This window comes from Eumetopias jubatus, unplaced genomic scaffold (genome assembly GCF_037043125.1).
Source record: "Eumetopias jubatus isolate StellerSeaLion01/CBP00866 unplaced genomic scaffold, mEumJub1_p1.0 scaffold_12, whole genome shotgun sequence".
NCBI lineage: Eukaryota > Metazoa > Chordata > Mammalia > Carnivora > Otariidae > Eumetopias > Eumetopias jubatus.
In genome coordinates, this window is record NW_028274818.1 from 29,147,512 (window position 1) to 29,169,757 (window position 22,246).

General features: G+C 53.5%; 1 protein-coding gene across 2 annotated transcripts in view; it reads left to right on the top strand.

Annotated features, from left to right (window-relative positions):
- The window catches only part of CACNA1S (calcium voltage-gated channel subunit alpha1 S), a 67,755-nt gene that overhangs the window by 23,794 nt on the left and 21,715 nt on the right, over positions 1 to 22,246 (top strand). For both annotated transcript variants that reach the window (XM_088017123.1, XM_028120206.2), the window contains exons 8-23: positions 1,646 to 1,791; positions 2,240 to 2,321; positions 4,234 to 4,394; positions 7,503 to 7,728; positions 8,497 to 8,704; positions 9,681 to 9,801; positions 10,646 to 10,760; positions 11,833 to 11,926; positions 12,586 to 12,655; positions 14,958 to 15,090; positions 15,752 to 15,881; positions 16,946 to 17,005; positions 18,608 to 18,714; positions 19,213 to 19,300; positions 19,533 to 19,640; positions 22,052 to 22,104. In XM_088017123.1, coding sequence (XP_087873249.1) covers positions 1,646 to 1,791; positions 2,240 to 2,321; positions 4,234 to 4,394; positions 7,503 to 7,728; positions 8,497 to 8,704; positions 9,681 to 9,801; positions 10,646 to 10,760; positions 11,833 to 11,926; positions 12,586 to 12,655; positions 14,958 to 15,090; positions 15,752 to 15,881; positions 16,946 to 17,005; positions 18,608 to 18,714; positions 19,213 to 19,300; positions 19,533 to 19,640; positions 22,052 to 22,104 — 1,902 coding nt within the window. The remainder of the gene's footprint in view (positions 1 to 1,645; positions 1,792 to 2,239; positions 2,322 to 4,233; positions 4,395 to 7,502; positions 7,729 to 8,496; positions 8,705 to 9,680; positions 9,802 to 10,645; positions 10,761 to 11,832; positions 11,927 to 12,585; positions 12,656 to 14,957; positions 15,091 to 15,751; positions 15,882 to 16,945; positions 17,006 to 18,607; positions 18,715 to 19,212; positions 19,301 to 19,532; positions 19,641 to 22,051; positions 22,105 to 22,246) is intronic.

The following is a 22,246-nucleotide window of genomic DNA, read 5'->3' on the forward strand; positions in this document are numbered from 1 at the left end:
CTGCGCTATCCCTTCTGTCAAGAGCATGCTCCTGGGTTAGCAAGGGAGATATAGAAGATAAACATAGGAGCCCCTTCATTTTTAATTCTTCTTCCTTCTCCTCAAGCCTTCTCCCATCCTTTCTTCCTCTGTCCCTCTGCACCCACACTCCCTCTGAGTGAAGCCCCTAAGATCCCAGCCTCCTGCCCCTGGATGTGCCTGAGCTGATGCTTGGCATTAGGAGGCAGTGCAGCCTTCATGTGAGGCACCTGACTCTGGAGCTAGACTCTCCAAGCGTAAATCCGTGCACTACTGCTTGGTGGCTGTGTGACGTTGGCCTAATTACCTAACTTCTCTGTGCCTCAGAGTCCACATCTCTCAAGTGGGAGTAATCTCATAGCGTTGTTGGGAGGATTAAATGAGTTAATACATATGAAGGACTTAGAACAGAGTCCAACACATAATGAGCGCTAAGTACTAACGGTCATTATTAATGAGAGAGGTTCTCTCTGTGACGGCTCCACCTCGGCCACAGTGGACAGTCGAGAAGTGACTGTCTGCCCCCTTCCCCATTGCCATCACCCCCCTCCAGAAGCTTCCCTCCAGGCATTGTGTAGGCAGAATTCAGGGGGTTCTGTGAACTCGAATAAGAAAAACTTGTCTTTCTTTTTTTTTAACTCTCTTTGAAGTTTAATGTTGCCTTTCATCAGGCATGGAGACAACATGCCACAGTAGTGGTTTTAGCGCTATGACTTGTCCCAGTAGAAACCCCACGTCACATTACAAATGTTGCAAATAGTGCCTACACTCATTACTACTTTGAAACTATAAAGATCGGCAGCTAGATGTTGCTAGTTAATGAGTTAATAAAGAAACATACGTGGTACTTTATCACAATTTCTTTATAATTCAATAACTGTATTTTAATATAATCGATTCCTTTGTAACGAGATAGTTTTATTTTGTGTATTTTACAACATTATTCTGAGGAGGGACCCATAGGTTTCATGGGACTACCCAACGATCCACAGCACGAAAAGGTACAGGGGCCCTGCCAGGGGCCTGCCCCCGGGAGGGCGGTGCAGAGAGCTGAGCTGCTCAAGTCACAAGCCCGTCGCTGTGCTCCAGTCTCCCTCTCTCTCCACCCTGCTTAGTGGTAAGGGCTGCCTCTACTGGTCTGAAGACCCCTTGCTGGCCCTCAGGTCCCTTCCTTCTAGTGCTGCCAGCTGGTTTCTTCTAGACTCAGGAGATTTCCCTCCAGGCCTGAGGTCTGTAAGCACAATTACGTTTCCACGGTAGCTTCAAGGTCAGGGCAGCATGGAAAATGTGAGGATCCGTGGCTGATTCTGTGAGAGCAATGGGCTGTCATGTCATTAACCCCTAATATCCAAGGTAACCCCAAGACGAGGTAGGGTGAAATGTCAGATGGGAGGAGCAGAAAGCAATGAGAAAGGCAGGCCGCGTGGGAGGGGATGGTGAGGGGGCATGAGAGGGCCTGCCCCTCCGTCACCTGGAAGGGCACCTGGACCCCAGGTGACCCCCTGGGCCAGAAGGCAGGGACACACCCAGCCACAGAATGTGCTCTCTCTGTCCTTAGGAAGCTCAATCCTCCTTCACCCCCTTTCTTTTTTCTCCTCCCTCCCCTGTCTCCCCTGTTCCATTTCAGGGAATTCACTAAGGAGCGGGAGAAGGCCAAGTCCAGGGGAACCTTCCAAAAGCTCCGGGAGAAGCAGCAGCTGGAGGAGGACCTCCGGGGCTACATGAGCTGGATCACGCAGGGCGAGGTCATGGACGTTGAGGACTTGAGAGAAGGTTCGGGCCCAAAGGCATGGTCAGCATGCCCTCCCCACCCCTGAGCTGTCCCTCGCAGTCAGCGCCCGTAGGGAGCACTGCGTCAGGGAACCTCCTGTAAGCCTGGAAGGCCCACGGAGCAGGTATAATGTTACCATCTTGCAGGTAAGAAAACTCAGGCCCTTAGAGGGTGAGTGACTTGCCTAAAGCCTTACACCTGGAAATGAGAGCATCCAGGTGTGCCCGGGTTTCTCCCTGGAGTACGAAGAACCATGCCACCTGTCCATACCAAACCCCTGCAGGTGTGGGCTCTTTCTTGGGCTGGGAGCGCACAGGGATTCAGGCCCACCTAGGGCCCGTTGTCACCGTTGTCTCTGGTCAATGGTCCCTTTCCCAGGGTGCCCAGCCTAGGTGTGTCCAGCCCAGAGGGGCCCAGAAGACTGGTCCGTTCTTTCTCTCTTGTTCCCAGGGAAGCTGTCTTTGGATGAAGGAGGCTCCGACACAGAGAGCCTGTATGAAATCGAGGGCTTGAACAAAATCATCCAGTTCGCGTGAGTATCCACCCTTCTCCTCAGAGTCTTCCCAGCCTCAGAGCTCCTGGAGATATGGAGTTAGAACCCACTTACTGTTCCCCATTTACTGGGCTTTAGAGTCACATTCCCATCCCTTAGTGCAACCAGAGGGCACTCAGCAGATGACCTAATTATATACTACCTCAGGAAGAAAGTGGGAGCCTGCCAGAGGGCAAGGAGAGAATTTGGTTGCTACCCTCTGATCAGAGTGGCGTTGGCAGGGTAATTCGTCCTGGAAAGCTCTGCCTGGGAAGAGGGAAGGTGTGTGCTGCAAAGAGGTAGCACGGAGAGCTTTGCAGGAAGGAGGCTGGCTCCCCCACGAGTCTGGCTCCAGGCTCAAGGGCCTTTGTCTCAAGAGGAAGATGTGTTTGTTTGGTTGGCCACTTCCTCTCACAAATTCATACATACTTGTGATTTTGAAAGATCAAACAATAGAGAAATACATCAAAGAAAAGATGAAGGTCCCCACTGCCCTTCAAAGAGGTAACCATGGCAACAGATGTGTATCCCTCCAAGACCTTTGCTATGTTTTTATCTCTTACACACACACACACACACACACACACACACCCCAGGTTTTTTGTTTTGCTTGGTTTTTTTACATGAAAGGGTTCTTTATGTTAACTACGGTCACTACAGAGCCTAGAACAGTGCCCGGCATCCAAGAGGTACTGCCAAATATTTGATGAATAAATGAATATGATATACATAGTAGCTAGTAACTTATTTTTAACTTAAAACACGTCTTTTTTTAAGACTTTAATTTTTTTTTAGAGCAGTTTTAAGTTCATGGCAAAATTGAACAGAAGGTACAAGAGATTTCTCATATCCCCCAGCCACCACACATGCACAGCCCATTAATCAACATCCCCCACCAGAAAGCCGTGGTTTACCTTGGGGCTCACTCCTGGTGCCATACACTCTCATATATACATATGGCAAATGTATAATGACATGAATTCATCATTCTAATATCATTCAGAGTATTTTCACTGCCTTAAAAATCCTGTGCTCCGCCTACTCATCCCTCCTCCCCCCACCCAGCAACTAACAACTGATCTTGTTATCGTTTCCATAGTTCTGCCTTTTCCAGAATGTCATATATTTGGAATCATACAGTATGTAGCCTTTTCAGACTGGCTTCTTTCACTCAGTGACTGAGCTTTAAGTTTCCTCCATGACTTTTCCATGACTTTTCCATGGCTGGATGGCTCACACACCTTTGTTTGGTGTATCTTCGGATGTGAAGTATACCACAGTATGAATATGCCATAAAATATTAATCTTTGCAGGTTTTGGCAACACAAACAGCACCACAGGAACAGTCATGCATAAGTATGAACATTTCCACCAGGCAGCTTCCTAGAAATAGAATTGCTGGGTCAAAGTGTATATAGTTTTAAACCTTGGTCAACGCTGCCAAATTGTTCTCCAAAAGGCTGCAATGACTGTGACAGTGCCCTTTCCACACACCCTCACCAACACCAGATATGATTAATCCATTACAGAATTGCTTTTATCATGAGCAAAACTGCCCTCCCCCCCACCATGGGCTTTAATTAAAATGAAAGTGTGTGGGGCCCCTGCTGTTTGGCGGGCGTTGTGCTAAGCATGGTTGTTTGCGTTATCTCTAACTACCCCCCCCCCCCCCCGCCCCGAGGCTGGCATCGCTATCGTTCTCCTTTGCAAGAAGAACTTCACTAGTAAGAGGCAAGACTTTAAATCGGTCTGGCCCTGCGGCTCATGCCCGCAGCGTCTCCCGTGTGGCCGGAGGAGAGAGCGGGCCATCAGACCAAGTCTGGCTGGAGTCTGTCTGAAGGCGCTCCCAGAAAGGTGGGCGCTCGGAGTGAGGCCGCTCTTTGCCTCCAGCCTCCCGTGTCTCCTCTCCCAGTCGCCACTGGAGGCAGTGGAACCGCATCTTTCGCTGGAAGTGCCATGATGTGATCAAGTCCAAGGTCTTCTATTGGCTGGTGATCCTGGTCGTTGCCCTCAACACCCTGTCGATCGCCTCCGAGCACCACACCCAGCCTCTGTGGCTGACCCACTTGCAAGGTGAGACGCAACAGAGTGAAGCCGCGAAGAGGACAGATGAGGGCGATGGCCAAAGCCAGCCAGTAGCACCTCAGGTTTGGCAGAAGACGTCAGGCAGATATTGACATTGTTGTCTAGCAATTACAGGCTGGTAGTACTTTTTTCCTTATGGCATTACCAGGGGGCAATAAGAGCAACTCGTTGGGAAGCCCAGGCGTCCGGGTAGATGATTACAATTTCGGATACCGAACATAAGGATTACCAGCAATCTAGATCTCCAAGCATCCAAGTTCAAATTCTACTCCCCAAACAGCAATCTCGCACCAACTATTTATTGCATGCATACTATATGTAAGGCATAGAAAAAGAACTCAGGTGCGGAGAGAATTAATATACTGCTTTTGCCTTGCAGGAGCGTTCTTAGCCAGAGGAGAAGATAGATGCTCACGAATAATGTCAAGTCCATAGAGGGAGGGCAACAATAGAGGCAAATATGAGGTAGCAAGAGAAGGATAACAGGGGAGGAATGTTGGAGCTCCATCGATCTTAAAGAATAAGTAGATGAGCCCCCCCCCCACCAGCAGTCAAAGGGAGGGGAGTATTCCCACAGAAGGAACAGGGGGGTGCCAAGGTGTGAACATATAGAACAGTATGGAGAATTCAGGGAGCTGTAAGAACTTCATATGGGACTGAGAGCAGCAGGAGGGGTGTTTGTGCATAGAGGCCCTTAAATACTTGAGTAAAATGTGGGGACTTTAAGCCTCAGGCGATGGGAAACTAATGAAAAGTTGTCAGCAGGAATATAACACGATCAGACCGGAGTTTCTGAAAGATCAGCTTTGGTGGAGGTCAAGTCAGCCTCATCCCCGTGATAGATGTTCCTCTGCGTGTGGAGCTCTGGACTGCAAAAAGGCAGAGACTAAGAGAAAAGGGAGACCAGTCCCAACATAGTGGACCAAACTAAGCGCACTCCCCACTATAGACACATAGCAATGCTGCCTAAGTCATAATAATAATATTTCAAAGAAAGGCGAGGAAATCCCTGGATGGCAGAAATGAAGAAACCACTGAAAGCCAGAGCAGTGAGCTCATGAGTTGATTTCCAGGAACATTCTAGACCTAGAACTAAACCCTAAAGGGTGGCGGTTGGGTTCTTAATGCACATGCAGGGACAGGAGACTGGTCCCACAGCCTGGGTGAGGTGAGGAACAGAACTGACCCCCTGCATAGAGCCAGAGCCTAGAGCTGCCCCTATGTGAGGGAAGCAAAAATTTCACCGCATTGAGTCAGGGAAAGAAGGTGGAAGTTTATCTGTGCTAGAGGCTCTGGGAATAAGGAAAAATGTCTCACGTGAAAAACTGAAACCCAATCTGTGCCCTGTAAAAGTATGGGGTCCAATTTGCACTGTTCCATATGGTATAGGGATCCTAAGCTAAGATAGTAACATAAAAAACTAGTCACAGGCAAGTGAAACCCCGGTGGTGCCCAGCAGAATCAAACACAAGCCACCCCTTAGGGATGCTTCTCAACCCAAGACATACAGAATTCCTGCAGGGAAAATGTTTCCCAAAGAAGAGCTCACAACAAAACAATCACAAACCAAATTAGGAAGAGGGCCACCCTGAGGAAGAATTATCAAGCACAACCAACAGGAGTTAGCGACCCCAGGAGCCTGAAGTAGTAGAACAGTACAAAAGACACTGTGCTTAAAGTGATGAAAAAGGTAAAAGAAGGAATATAACTAGAAACGAAGACTGTCTTTTCCTATGGGAAGGAGCTAGGAAAAAATGCACTAGATCAGATGCACGCATGCATACATTCATTGCCACCGATCTTCTCGAGATCCCCTTGACTTTGCCAAGGATTGCCAATGCACTGTCAATGCCCAAATGTGGACAAGATGTGAGTACTGTCCACCAAAAGGAGTCAGAGATTTGAGGTTCCTGACCTATGCAGATAAATGGATGGTAGTGCCACTTACTGAGATGGGGAAGGCAATCAATGGCTGGGTGTATTTGGGTGTGGGGGAGGATGGGCAGTACTCAGCAACTTAGTCTTGGGCATGTTGAGTTTGAGGTACCTTTGAGATATCCCAGTGGAAATGTCAAGAAGACAGATAGAAAAACAGGTCTGGAACTCAATGGAGAGGTCTGAGTTGAAGAAATAAAATTCAGGAGTCATTGGCAGGGATGGCCATTGAAGCTACAGTCTTAGAAGACAGCACCAGACCACCAGAGGATAGTATATGCTAAATGTACAGCTCAAGGTCAGCCTCCAAAGATTAGGTAAAGACTTGCATCTGCAGAGGAAGCTTGGGAAAAGCAGGAGAAGCAGAAGAAATCCAGAGGGATATGGGGTCACAGAAGCTAAGGAAAGAGAACATTTGAAAAAGCAAGGCTGGGCAACTGTGCCCAGGGCTTCTGGGAGGTCAGGAAAAAATGAAGGTTAAAATGCCCATTGGATTTAGCGACCTGGAAGTCATTGGTAAGCCTGAGAGTTTGTTGGTGATGTGATCAGGTGGACCCAGTTAGGTATGAGTTAGAGAGCAAATAGGGCAGGGCAGGGTGGGCAGAAGTGAAGGGATCCAAGTAGATAACTCTCTGGAAGTTTGGCGGTGATAGGGAGGACAGAGCTAGGGCAGGAGCTATGGGGAAAATGGGAGAGACTTGGGCATTTAAAAATGGTGATGGGAGAATCCAGTTGAAAGAAGTTAAACACACAGGAAAGAAAAGGGATCGACAGTGGATTTTGTGAGGTGGGGGTTGGGGGGTGGACAGGTTGGCTTTGGACAGGTGGAGGGCCCCCTCCTCCAGCAGGAGAGAAGGACGTGTACAGTAATGAGAGTGTGGCGGAGCTTAATTAACTTAAGTGAAATTAAAAGTAGTAAGACTCAACTTGAGTTAAACGTGGTATGGTTTAGCGTTTGAGAAATTTACGTCAGCGTCCCTTCAAAGGGCAAACATTTGCCAGGTTTTATGGATTTTGAGAGTGGAAAAGGGATGATGTTTTGGAAACATGGTGAGGGTGTTTGGGGCGGAGGGCTCGGCCAAGGCAGAGGCCTGGAGGCAGGGCAGGGAGGGAGAGAGAAAGAGAGAGAGCAACGCTGAGGCTGGGCCGCCCACCCTGCAGACGTGGCCAACCGAGTGCTGCTGGCCCTCTTCACCATCGAGATGCTGATGAAGATGTACGGGCTGGGACTGCGCCAGTACTTCATGTCCATCTTCAACCGCTTCGACTGCTTCGTGGTGTGCAGCGGCATCCTGGAGATCCTGCTCGTGGAATCGGGTGCCATGAGCCCCCTGGGCATCTCCGTGCTGCGCTGCATCCGCCTCCTTAGGATCTTCAAGATCACCAAGTGAGCACTGGGCGGTGGGCAGTCGCGGCTCCCGGGGCGGGGGGGCCCAAGCGGACAGCGTGCCTGGTCTGGTCCACACGGGTTTGTTCCCTGGGGTCTGGGGTCTGGGGTCTGGGCAAGTTCACATGTGGCCTCTTGCCCAGGACTTGCCTCCCTCCTTGAAAGAAATGACTTTCCCCTTTTGACCTAATTCCTTTACTTTTTCCTCCTTATCTCTTACCATCTTGTGGCAGGGCAGGGATGCAGGGGGGCGTGGAGAGGAGGGAGGAAAGAGCGTGGGAGAGGGAGGAAGGAGAGGAAGATGAGAGGAAAGGAGAAGTGGGGAAAGGCGATGGAAATGAGGAGGCAGAATGAATAAGGAGGGAGGGAGCGTGGTGAGGGAGCAGAGATGCGCTCATTGGTTTCCCAGGGTTTACTGGGCACCCGCCTGAGCTGGGGACTGTGCTAGGCACAGGGGGTGCAGGGGTGGCACGGGAGAGACGTGGTCCTTACTCTCATGGGGTCTACATTTCTGGTGGTGTGACCGGAAGGTAGCCAGCAGTCGTACTAAGGAATACGAAATGACGAACCACGAGAAGTGCTCAGGAGGGCAGAAAGAGTAGGTGTGCAGCTTTGGTCTGGGGGCCTCCCGCCCAGAGGCTGCCCCTTTTCCCTCTGTGTCCCCTCAGGCTGAGCCTTTGCCCTAGCCTGGCCAGACCTCAGGCAGTCCGCGGAGGGGGCGCTGGAGGGGGGTGCTGCTCCGCTCCACCTGTGACCCTCTGCCTTCAGGTATTGGACGTCTCTGAGCAACCTGGTGGCATCCCTGCTCAACTCCATCCGCTCCATCGCCTCCCTGCTGCTGCTGCTCTTCCTCTTCATCATCATCTTCGCGCTGCTGGGCATGCAGCTCTTCGGCGGCAGGTATGACTTCGAGGACACGGAGGTGCGGCGCAGCAACTTCGACAACTTCCCGCAGGCCCTCATCAGTGTCTTCCAGGTAGGCGGTGCTGCAGAAGCTGAATCGCCTTCTGTCCTTCAGGAGCAGGGTGGGCATCACCTCCTCCAGGAAGCCTTCTTGGATCTGCTGGTTTGAGTTCAAGGTCCCTCTCCAGGCCCTGTCTTCCCCTGTGCTCCTCTCCATTGCGATAGTTGCTATTTGTCTCCTCCACCCTCTGGAGCCTAGGAGCTACACCCAGTTTGTCCTGTTTGTCTCTGTCCCTGGTACCTAGCAGAGTGCTGGCCCATAGTAGGGACACTGATGCTGACTGAATGGTGTCCAGGGGCCTGCTTTCTCTCCCATGCCATACTCCTCTCTCTGAGCACACAGACAGTGAGCTCTCCCCCAACAAGACTGAAAAAGCCCCGGAGAAATGCCAACCGTTTCTCACTGCAAAGACATGGCTCAGCTAATGTTCACTAGAAGCCACCAAAGGAGCGTGGCTGTGACTTACCTCAGGCCTCCAGAGCCATGGGCCTCCTGGAGGAGCTTCCTCAGTGTAGGGCAGAGAAACGCTCCCCTGTGTTGGAGCCGGCACTCACGAGGAACGTCACCTTGTTGGTACCAGTGAGAAGGGCAGTGTGTGGCCATCAGCTGGTCTTATAGATGACCTCACCCTCTCTTCCGTTCACCCCGTGGCTGGTCGGGCATCACGTCTGACGAGGCACTTGACATTTCACACTAGTTCTGGAGGCTGGGAGGCCAGGAGGCCTGGGTGGGCTCAGTACAGTTAAGCCTGGGCATTAGGAACAGAGCACAGGGAGGTGGTGACCCCACAGTCAAACTCCTTGGCCCTGGAGGGGCAGCGGTAATATTTCTGACCATTGGAAGAGGTTCTAGGGGGAGAGCTGGGACCTTTCATCCTGGCCATGGCTGAAGAGTGGAAAGGTCTAGGGGCTTTTTGGGCTATGCGGTCCCGAGAGAAGACCCTCGAGTCCCTCTGCGCCACCCCCCACTGTGTTCCCTGTCCCCCTAGGTCCTGACAGGTGAAGACTGGAACTCCATGATGTACAATGGGATCATGGCCTATGGTGGACCGTCCTACCCGGGGGTGCTCGTGTGTGTTTATTTCATCATCCTTTTTGTCTGTGGCAATTGTATCCCCTTGGGAGGAAGAGGGCACAGAAAAGAGCTGAGGGAGGGGGTGGGAGAGACGGTCTGAAAATGGGGGGTCAAGGGCACGCACATGCCAGGCAGCAGGCTCTCTGGCTGGAGGGGCGCCCCCAGCCTCATGGTGTGGGGCGGGGGGCTAGGACATAGCAAATAGCAAGTGCAGGATAATTCCTTCCACCGGGAAAGTTCAAGGACCACAGAGGTGACTGGTTATAGGCGGGAGGATTTCATCCCAGAGAGGCTGGTGAGCCTGGAGCACGCAGGAGGAAGGAAAAGTTTTGGCTGTGGGGCCATGAAGATGGTGGGCAGCCTGGTCCAAAGGTTTGGGAGGCAGGGAGGGAGGAATGAGCGAAGAGGAGACCAAGAATGAGGCAAGCAGATGGGAGGTGAGATGGATGGGGCAGAAAGAACCAGCAGTTCCCCGGGGGGTTCTGACGTCTGCGCATGGAATTTGGTATTATGAGTAGAGGGGATGGGGAGGGAACTAGCGTTCCTTGAGCTCATGTGTGCCGAGCATGATCCTCACGGACAGTGCCTCACTGGCTCCCCACATAGCCCCCTGTGGGAGCGGGGATCAGTCCTGGATGGGAAATGGGGGGGGCCCTCAAGGCTCATCATGGGCACCCCTGTGCAGCCAGGCTTCCCTGAGGATGTTCGTCGATGTCCTAGGGTCCATGCCATCCCATGTGGTAATTCTGGCAAGAGGCTCTCTGATAAGTCCACCAAGGGAGTGGGGTTAAGTCCTGCCAACCCCTGGGCAGGGTGGGATCCTGGCCCCAGAGGTTTCCCTTTCATCCACAACCCGACTCCTTAGCGGGATGCCCTCAGATATCCTGCTCAATGTCTTCCTGGCCATTGCTGTGGACAACCTGGCTGAGGCTGAGAGCCTGACTTCTGCCCAGAAGGCCAAGGCTGAGGAGAGAAAGCGCAGGAAGATGTCCAAGTGAGTGCTGCATCCCCAGCAGGGAGGGATGTGGCGTGCTTGGCGGTGGTCTCCCAGCTCTGCACAGGTGGCTCCTTGGAGCCTGATGAGCAGGGGTTGTGCCACGATGACCCCTGCCCCAGGGGGGCAGTCTTCTGCAACCAGCACGTCTAGGGTTGGCTGATGTCCTATGAGGGGTGTCCCTGGGTGCAGAATTGGAGGTGGCCTCAGGAAATGTGACAGCAGAGCCAGGCGGATTGGACCAGGGGACCCTGGTGGGGAGTTCTAGGAATTCAGCTGGCCCTGCCACTGAGTCACTGTGCTTCTTGAAAGCAGTCCCTTCCCTCTGCTGAGCCGGGGGGTGTGTCAAATGTGAAGTGGTGGTTGGCTTCTCGGGTCTGTTACAATTCTCTCCGTCTATGAGTTTGTCGTGTAACTCTCCAGAGCCTGAGACTTTCCTCTAGGAGTAACAGCGGGACAGGTCTCCCAGACAGTGTTTCTCAAACTCCAATTGCAAATGAATCACCTGGGGATCTTGTTAAAATACTGATTCTGATTCAGGAAGTCTGGGGTGGGGTTGATGGTCTGCATTTCTAACAAGCTCCCAGGTGGCGCAGATGCTGTGGGCTGGAGAACCATACTGAGTGGTTCTAGACAAAGGCCTGCTTCCTCCAGTGCCTGTGCCTGCAGGAATGGTATGCCCATTCCTGGGAGGCAGGCTGGGAAGAGAAAGAGAGAAAGACCAGCAATGGTTGAGCCCCACCTTGGACCAAACCATGCTCCCACACTGTGAATTCTTTATGAACCAGGTGCAAAGCCACTTTCCACCCATTTACCCATCAATGAACACTGAGTGTGGCTGACCAGTGAGCCATATTTAGCCACGGGCCCAAGCTGGGCATCATGCCCTCTCATCACAGACTTGCCCAGGCCTATAACCCTTCCCTTTTGGCAGCCTACACTGTCCCATCCTCCACAGAGCCCCCTGAGCCCTTGGTGCGGGATCCCCCTGAGGGTGCCATCAGACTAAGCAAATCCCCGAGAACTGTCTGGTTGGGCTTCCACTGTGGGCTTCCTTGGTGCTTTAACTCAGGGGTCTCCCCGACAAGTCAGAGGAGGAGAAATCAGTGATGGCCAAGAAGGTGGAACAGAAACCCAAGGGTGAGGGCATCCCTACCACGGCCAAGGTGAGCATATCGTGTGGGGTATTTTCAGAGGGAGGATGGGGAGGAACTCTGCAAGTCCTCTGGGTCACCCCCATGACTTAGGGTGCTGGTGGGTGGGTAGGGAGGTGGAGAGGGGCTGTCTGCTTGGTTATCAGCTAGGTGAGGGCATCTGTCTCCACTCTACTAGAGAGAAAGTCAGTGACTACACTCCCACAAGGAAGCCTTTGTACTGAGAGGGACAGATGCCCCAGTCTGGGAACCAGGCTTCCTCAGAGTCCCAGCTTCCCACCCCAGTCAGGGTGTCCCCCACCCCACTTGACACCCCCTGTTCCATTGTGAGACCCAGACAGGATTCCCACCACTTCCTGCTTGCTCCAGCCTTGCTCTGCTCAACCCTTCTGGAAGCTGAGGAAGCAGAGGTCAGAAGGTTGGGGAGATGGGCCCCAGAGAACTAAACCGGGTGTGCCATGCAAAGGCTCAGACAGGCTGAGGTCTTGGCAACTCATCTGACCATTCTGGGCCTGGCTTCTCATTTGTAAAGAGGGAATGATCCTAATATTCCCTACCCCCCAGGCTGCAGGGAGGATTGAGCTAATGCCTACACTGACCCTCCAGTAAATGCTCAGTAAGTGGAAACTGCAGGTTGGCTTTCGTCATCTTCATTGTATTCCTTCCTACAGCTGAAAATCGATGAATTTGAATCTAATGTCAATGAAGTGAAGGATCCCTACCCTTCGGCTGACTTCCCAGGTGAGGGTCCTGGGACTGTTGGGGGTGTATCCTGGGGCTGATTTCTCTCCAGGGGCAATCTCTTGCATGTCCCCTACCTGGACACTTCCATGAGGGGATCACGACACAGAGACATCCCTTCTGACCTAGTCACACATGTAAGCCATCTGCCAGCCTGTCTCTCCCTACAATACACACGATCGAAAACCCCACACATTCTATTTTCATTTAATTCAGCTAGTATTGTTGAGTGCCCATTATGTACTTCAGTGCTGAGGACTCCGTTTTCAAGTTTTCCATTCTGGCCACACAAAGCAGACCACAGACGAGGACATGTCTGTCTGTGTGGGGTAGGAGATGGACAGGTTCCTCGCCACCCCCCCCAGTGTCCGGCAGAGCTGGGGGCTAGACTGACACATGAATAAATAGAATCTTGACTTGCACTGTGGGAAAATCAAAATGAAGGAGACAAGGGTGGGGTGGGCAGGAGTGTAATACACAGCCACAGATAAACTATGAACGTCTCGCAAATGCAAATAACCATGGCTGCCGCAGAAAACCATTCATCTGTGCCAAGGAGAGAACACCTTGGGAAGAGCAGAACCAGGCTGGGTTCATGTGAAAGAGCCACGTGGAAGAGGCCTGAAAGCCCCAGGGCTCTGAGGTTCTCTCTTAGCTCACTCACGGGTCCTCAGAACACAGGGTCACTGGTGCAATTACACGGTTATTTGTGGAATTGGCTGATTAGCATCTGTTTGCCCCAGTGACTCTTAAGCTCCAGGGGGGACTTTTTGTGCTCCAAATGGCACCCTAGTAGGCACTCAATAAATAGAATGAATGAACACATGAAAGGATTTTGCAAAGTGAATGTGTGGGGAGCATGGAACTGATAGAGACAGGACTAATAATATTTCTTCAATAATATTTCTTCAAATGTCTGCTAGAAATGAATATTTGGGTTTTAAAATAATTCATCTCAGGCTGTTCCATGACCTAGCAGATGAGCATGGCTGGTGTGCCGGGGAAAATGGCTGACCCAGGAAATGGGAGGTTAAGGAAAGGGAAAAGGGTTAGAAAGAAGGGGGAGGGTAGAGGGTCGAGGGGATGTGGGGTGGGCAGTTGGAAGAGAGTTCTCACCAAGGGGGTTGAATATGTTTATCCTGCTTCTTTCCAAAGACCATTTGAAATGGCTTACGCTTAGGACAAAATATATGTACAATGAAATTAACAAAATGGGCATAGACAAGGGAAAAAAGAAAGCAAATATACTAACTCTAAGAATTAACAGTTTCTTCCATTAAGCATAAGATGTGTTTCGGGGTCCTTGGCAGCCAGGGCAAGATGGGAAGTGTCACATTAGGACACTCGTCGTGAGGAAGGAGAAAGGGTGGTGAAGCTGAGAGCCTGTGCGGAGAGCAGAATCGAGTGGAGAGAGCAGAATATAGTGGCTCTTTCTGGGCTTCCCCAAGGGGCTCTGTCAGGGGGCCAGTAGAGGTAGGGATGAGGTGACTGTGGGGTGAGGGCAATAAGAGACTGGGCAAGACCTGCACAATGAGGGGCACCCCGACTTTTGACAGTGCCTTCCAGTTTGATCACTGGATCCTCACCTCTCTCTTCTCCCCAGCTGGGGAGCTCAGGTAGTCAGCTGTCTCACGAGGCCATGAGACCTACCAATAAACCTAGAGGGTCCGTCTCTTCCTCCTCTACCCCTCCCACCCCGGTATCTGCCTCGGTACTGGCGACTGGCTGAAGCTCAAGGAATATTGATTTTTTTTTTCATGCTGGCAGTTCCTTTCTGAAATGATTATTTTTAGAATCCTAGCCCAGGAGAGGAACTCAGAGTCTATTTATTTCCACAGGCCTCCTGCCCCTAATCAATTTCACAGATTGGGAAGCTGAAGCCCAAGAAGGACAGTGACTTGCCTAGTTGGCTCAGCAAGTTAGGGGCAGAGCCTGGATCACACCTCAGGTCTCATCTGAAGCAGGGTCCCCTCTCTACTTCCCAGCTGCGAGCATTTGAGATGGTGTGAGTCCAGCCCTGAGACAGAAGATGAAACAGCAAGGCTCCTTGACTTTGCTCCTGGCCCCACTTCAGGAGGGTTCTGGGACTGACAGTTTTCCCTGACAGTTCAAACCTATTCCCTGAGGGGAAAGGGAGATGCCTGGGCTGGACTCTGCTGACATCCTTGTGGCCTCCTTTGACCTGCTACCACCCTCACTTTCTGGTTGCTGGGGATTCATGGTTGCATTCAGAGCACAGAAGCCTGGGGAGCAGTAAAGTATGTAAACATGCCCCTGATTTCTCTCTCTCCCCTCCCCACAGGCGATGATGAAGAAGATGAGCCTGAGATCCCCGTGAGCCCCCGACCACGCCCCCTGGCTGAGCTGCAGCTAAAAGAGAAGGCAGTACCCATTCCAGAAGCCAGCTCCTTCTTCATCTTCAGCCCCACCAACAAGTGGGTGGCCCCTTGGCTGCTGTGCCGGGTGACTGATGGGGTGCTCAAAAAGGGCTGGTTTCTGCTCTGAAAAGACCCCTTTCTCCTCATTCTCTGGGCTTACAATTAAACCGTGAGAAACTGACTCCCTTAACTTAAGATCTTGTGCCCTGTTTAAAATGCTAGTATCTCTGGGAGAAGTAGTGCTTGAAACCTTAGCAGTTACTTACACCTAAGCGGTGTATATTTTGTATATTTTGGTTCCTTTCTGAGGGCAAATTTAGACAGGACAAGGGGATGGGAACCAGGTGAAGCTGTAGTTCTTACTGGCTTCACAGTTTTACACCTTTAAAATATGCATAGACTGTAGTCGCCACAGAGTTTCATCTGTCTGCTTCACGGTTGGAGATCAGCCTGCCCCATTCGTTTGGCTCAAAACCACAGGGTGGTGGAGGAGTATTGGGGGAAGGGGTTTGGTTGGGAGAGGGGACTGAGGCTGCAGGAACCGAATGAGGGGTGGGGGCCCCGCGTGTCCAGCCAGAGGACTGTTCAGATGTAGGCCATCCTTCTCCACTGACCCGGGAGGGAGGCTTCCAGTGTCTCTCTGCCAGACAGAGGCTGGAGAGGCCTGAGGGCCCGAGAGCTCACAGCTCTCCTGACCCCCTTGCCGTCCCCCCAACAGGATCCGTGTCTTGTGTCATCGTATTGTCAATGCTACCTGGTTCACCAACTTCATCCTGCTCTTCATCCTGCTCAGCAGTGCTGCACTGGCCGCTGAGGACCCCATCCGGGCCGAGTCTGTGAGGAATCAGGTGATGGTGGACCCCTGCTTTCTGTCAGCGCAGCACCCCTCCCCACCCCAGGCCTCAGCCACCCGCACGCTTCACTCTGGTGCTCAGAGTTCAATGTAGGCTCTACGCGGCCGTAGGCATCAGAGTCTCTTAGAGTTTAAGTCCCAGGAGGGTCAAGACTGCCCAAACCACTCCTGAACACTGTTGTCACAGCATGCAGCACAGACAGGCTCTTGAGGCCGAGTTTTAATGATGATGGTGATGGTGGTAATGGTGGTTGTCGTGGTGGTAGTGGTGATGGTGATGACAGTGGTGGTAGTGATGGTGGTGGTGGTGGTGATAATGGTAATGGTGGTGGTGATTATGATGGTGATGGTGGTGATGGTGACAGCGATGGTGATGGTGATGGCGATGATGATGGTGACAGCGAAGATGGTGGTGGTGATGATGGTGGTTGTGGTGGTGATGGTGATAGTGATGATGACTGTGGTAATGGTGGTGATGGTAATGGCAATGATGGTGGTGGTGGTGGTGGTGATGGTGATAGTGATGATGGCTGTGGTAATGGTGGCGATGGTAATGGCAATGATGGTGGTGGTGGTGATGGTGATGGTGGTGATGGTGACAGTGATGATAATGGTGACAGCGATGATGATGGTGACAGCGATGATGATGGTGGTAGTGATGATGGTGGTGGTGGTGGTGATGGTGATAGTGATGATGACTGGTAATGGTGGTGATGGTAATGACAATGATGGTGGTGGTGGTGATGGTGATGGTGACGGTGATGATGATGGTGGTGGTGGTGATGGTAATGGCGATGATGATGGTGGTGGTGATGGTGGTGGTGGTGGTGGTGGTGATGATGGTAATGCCAGTGGCTATGGTGATGATGTAGTGGTGGCTGTGATGGTGTGATGGTGGTGGTGGTGGTGGTGACGGTGATAGTGATGATGACTGTGGTAATGGTGGTGATGGTAATGGCAATGATGGTGGTGGTGGTGGTGATGGTGTTGAAGATAATAATGATATCATTGTTCGGCCCTTCCTCTCATTGACTTCTGTCCCCTCTACGCTGTCACCAGATCCTTGGGTATTTTGACATCGCGTTCACCTCTGTCTTCACTGTGGAGATTGTCCTCAAGGTGAGTGAAGTCTGTAGGACAGCCTGGGTGAGCAGTGTCTACAGGCCAGGAAACCAGACCCGATGTGGCTCCAACTTACACATGCTGCACTCACTCAGAGGCTGGGTTGCAGGGAAAAGCAAGAGGAAAGTGGAGAACATCAGGGAAGGACTCACCAGACCCAGGAGAGCAGATGGGGTTGTTGCTCGTAAGCTGGGCAAGCAGGTGAGCAGGTGGCCAGGTGGGGACATGAAGTACAACCAACCTGCAGCTGTGTACCCCTAGGCACCTCTCAGTGAGCACAACCCATCTCTATGAAACCCTGGGCATTTTTCCCCCAGAGGGAAGGCACAGTTAGCCTAAGAATAGACCCAGGGAGCTGTGATTTGTTCCTAGATCTTTGTGACACATGGTCTCTCCGGGAGTCCCCAGAGAAGGGACCCCCGCCCTGGGTGGGTTTCGGGCAGCTCTGCCCTATCATGGCCCTCCCCCTCCTTACCCATAGCACATCACTGCTCTCCCAGTCTCAGGTGGACACACGGAGTTCGCGCCATCACCATCACCGCCGTAGAGGGTGCGGGAGGCAGAGGGAGGGCCCATCTGTGACTGAGACCCACTAGCCCCAGTCTTCACCTTCATGACTGAGGAGGGGAGAGGGGGGCTTTGCAGGAAGAAGAGCCCAGAGCAGGCTGCAATATGAATTCAGAACAGTTCCTTATATCAGGGCCCTTGAATACTAAAGGAGTTGAGCAGAGGGATGGTGGCTTGCCTGAGGTCCCAGAGGGCTTCCTGGAGGTGGTGGCATTAGAGTTAGACCTTGAGGTTGGACAGGACTTCATTAGAGAGAGATAGCAGGGCCAGTCCGGGAAGACAGAACAACAGCACATGCATTGTGAGAAGGTGTTTGGGATGTGCTCAGAGAGGAGAAAGTGGTCCCTTTGGACTGGGACATAGCACAGAACACACGGGAGGCCTGGCTTCAGAAGTCAGGAAGGCGAGTTGAAATGAAATCACCTTCAATGCCTGGAAAGGCTTCGTGCTCATCAGACTTCAAGGGTATAACGTGTTGGTGCAAAGGGCCTGGGAGATTATCACAGAGCACAGGAAAGAAGCTGAGAGACCAGCGAAAGGTGGGGCAACGGGGGCAGGAGGGGTCAGGGGCCTGGTGGAGGTCTTCCGGTCCTCGCCAGGTTGTTCAGCCCGACTCAGCAATCCTCAGGGCGGAGGCGGCTTCTGAAGAAGCCTTCTGGGGAGGAGCAATAGGCATTTCATCATGTTGTGCAGGGGAAAATGGGCCTGGGCGTCCCCACTCTGTGGCCCCAGGGAACAGGAGACTGGGGCGCCCTATGGCCTCTGAGCAGAGAGATGAGCTCAGAGAGCCAAGTGTGGCATAGCTGCCCGTGAAAAGTCCTGTTTCCAGAACTGGGAGCAGAGAATGGGAGAAACAGCCCTGAGGACGCAGCAAGGAGTGGAGTGAAGGACAGAGACCCGTGGCAGCTATTTGCCTCAGCGAGTGCCTTGTGAGCACACAGGTGGCTCTTGCCTCGAGAAGCCCTTCTTTGTGGGGACAGGCCTGTTCCCAAGCCCGCCCGCCCCCACCCAGGATGCTGCCTCTGCCCCCAGATGACGACCTACGGCGCCTTCCTGCACAAGGGCTCCTTCTGCCGCAACTACTTCAACATCCTGGACCTGCTGGTGGTGGCCGTGTCCCTCATCTCAATGGGACTTGAGTGAGCCAGGGGCAGGGGTCGGCCCGGGGAGGGGGGCTCCCCTCCTTGGAGTGGAGCCCCACCCACTGCATGCTGGTGGGCCCCAAGCTGCAAGGGGAGGGATTCTCAGGGCCGGGGATGGGGGTCCAGGGCCCCCGGAGGTGTCACCAACTGGACTGAAGGGACCACACTCAGCGAGCAGAGCAGTGTCCTGGAAAGTAGGAGGGGATGCGGCAAGGAGAAGGCAGTCCTCCAGCTACGCCGCGGGGAGCACAGCTCCTACCTTGGGGGGGCCCCAGTCTGATGGGAGAAACAGAGCCCTGTAGCCAGCGGGGGAGGAGTCCCTCACCGTTAGCAGGAGGCGGCTTTACCCTGGGGCAGAGCACACGGGCAGCCTACGGGAGGGTGGGGAACGGTGGGAGGGCTTCCAGGCGGAGAGGAGGCAGATGGGGGGGGGTTGTCTAGGCCAGGCCAGAGCTGGCTGCCCTCAGTCCCCACCCCTCGGCTGCCCTCCCCCAGGTCCAGCGCCATCTCCGTGGTGAAAATCCTGAGGGTGCTGAGGGTGCTCAGACCCCTCCGGGCCATCAACAGAGCCAAAGGGCTGAAGGTGAGAGGGCGTGTGCAGGACCCCAGGAGCAGGGAAGAGGGGCTGCAAGGGCCTGACGCTAGAAACCTCAGCCCAGTGTGTGTTCTATCCCCTTTGCCAAACGGGAGTCGGGGGAGGAGGAGGAGGCTGGGCAGCCCTGTGGCCCCCAGGAACGTCTCTCTGCCTCCACCTAGCTGGGAGGCAACAAGGGATAGCAAGCGTGGAATGGTGCCGACCCGGTCTCCCTCTGCAGCACGTGGTGCAGTGCGTGTTTGTGGCCATCCGCACCATCGGGAACATCGTCCTGGTCACCACCCTCCTGCAGTTCATGTTCGCCTGCATCGGCGTCCAGCTCTTCAAGGTGAGCCCCGCCCATGCGGGGAAGCCTGCCTCCCTTCCCCAGCTCTAGGGCCAGCTGTCAGGCCAAGGCCAGAGCTGGTCTGTTCCCTGCCTCTAAGCAAAGGGAGCCCCAAACTATGCAAACAGATGTCCTTGAGTGCACAGGGTTGTGAGGCTAAGCCATCTGGAGTCTGGATGCAGTTTTCTGGGTGATGCCCCTCCCTGGCCCCCATGGCTCTGCTGGCCACCATGGCCATTGCACCTGCTGTCTTCCTGGCTCTCCGTGGCTTCTCCTGGAGGATGGAGGCCCCTCCCCTACCTGCCGGGCCCTGTGAGCACCCCTGCCACCCCTCCCATCCTGCCAGGCTCGTCTAAACATGCTCCCCACTCCAGCCCCAGCCACTCCACTTTCTTTGGTCAGCTGGGCTTCTGCACCCCATTCTCCTGGCTGCTATGCCTGCGGCATCATTCCTATCTACCGGGAGCCTCTGAGGGCGGGAGGCCATCCTTCTAGTCTGGGAGCTGCCTCACTGTGTTCTCGCCTTCCTGAGACGACACAGCTCTGCAGTTCCTCTCTAGGAATCAGCCCTGCAAGGGTGTCCCCTCCCACCCAGCTGATTTCTGGATGCCTCCACCTTTCACACAGAAATTGGTATCTGAGTACATTCCCCAACACCCTTGACACTGCCTCTCACGACCCAGTCTTCTCCTGCCCCCGGAGCATGATAATCACAATGATGTCACCTCAGCCAGACTTAAGCAATGGCATCCTCTTACAATCATTCACTCATCCAACAACATTTATGGAGCATTTTCTCTGGGCCAGGGCCTCTGCTAAGGCTGAGAAGGGGTCAGGGGTCATGAAGCAAACCCCATAAGTCTCTCCCTGTGGGCAGGGAGCAGGCTTTGGGGAGAGCAGTCAGGGTGGGGTTCCTAGATGACCTGGAGGGAGATGGGTCCTGTGGGTTGCTGTCCTGGAGCGGTGGAGGGGGCATCACCTAGGAACCCGCATCGAGATTGAGATAGCTGAGCCTCAAAACAGTGCTTACTGTGATCTGCGTGGGACCTTCTCCTAGCTCCAGCAGAGGGCTGCCCCCTTCCCTCACTCTCCTGCCCCCTCCACTGCTAGGCCAGGGGCCCTGGGTCCTCCTGAGGGCAGAGTCTGTGTCTGACTCATCCCTGACCTGGGCACCCAGCCTGGGCCCGGCCTGTAGACAGCCCACAGGATACACTCCCTTAAGGAATGAATAAGCAACCCCTTCCTTTGGCTCCTGTGTCCTTCCAAGAAAGAGCAGCTGTCCTACAAACCCCCAAACAACCCCTGTGTTTTAGTCTCTTATCAAAAGACCCCCAGCTACTGCCCATTCCGGTAACGGTCAGACATCAGCTCCAAGTGGCATTTTACCTCCCGTTTTCCCCTGTGCACCCTTGTCGCGTGCATTCCCTATCACATCAAGAGTTTGCTTTCTATATGAAATTGAGTGTTTGGTTTCAAGTCCCCACAAACCTGCCCGGTGGCAGGCGTGTCCTCTCCCTGCTTCTCCTGCAATGTACCTGCCTCCCCTGTGCTGGCCCCTCTGCTCCGGCGACTGGAAAGGGGGTTGGAAGAGCAGGAACCTGCAGCGGGTAGGACAGCTGTGCCTTCAACCGGTCCCATATCCTTGACGGAAGCACTTCCCTCAGGGGGGCCTTTGAGGGAACCCGACCAGATTCCATGGATTTCAAACTTCATTTAGCCACATGAAGACCTAGCCATCAACTTGTTTTCTTCAAGCAAACTGGGAACTGTGGGTGCCGAGTCTGTGATGTAGTTAAAAAAAGAAACTGCTCTGCCTGAAATCAGTATGGGGGGCACAACGCTGGGGTCTGTTCAGGCCCTCAGGCAGGGGCGTGCTGGGACCCCTGTTCCACTTTGCACCATCATGGCCCAATGGGCTCCATGCCTGTAGCTCTCATTCCCACAGCAGCCCTGCGGCCACCCCACTGGCAGGAGAGGGAAGGTGGGAGGTGGGACAACCCTTCTTTTGGGTTTGTCATGGGGAGACCCCAAGAGGGGGTCCTATAGCAGTGGGGGACGGGGGTCTGCCTGAGGGAGGAGCAGGGCCAAGCTGTATACATATTCCCTTCCCCTCAGGCCCGGCCTGGGGCTCGCAGCCAAGGCTCCTGCTAAGCAACTGGCTTCCCAGCCTTGGTAGCCTCAGGCCTGGTGGGGAAGCCCACAGGGTAGCTGAGGGAATGGATGACGGATGACGGGGAAGGAGAAAGACCATTCTGGGGTCCTGCCCCCTCTGAAAGAAAAAGACAGTCTCCTCCTTCCACACGCCCTGCCTTTCCCTCTCCCTTCCACCAGTCACCTCCCCGTAGCCCGTGGAATGAGGTTTCCGTGACCATGTGTGTCCCTCCCTCCCTTCCTCCCTCCTTCTTGGGACACAGGGGAAGTTCTTCAGCTGCAATGACTTATCCAAGATGACGGAGAAGGAGTGCAGGTGGGCTGAGAGCTGCTGGCTGAGGGCACACGGTGGGACAGCCACTGGATGGGGGACCTTGTGTGAGGCGGACCTGGGGAACCTGAGCCCCTAGGCCCAGCAGGGGTGTCCTAAAGTGCCTTTCCTTGGGTAACTGAGGTGA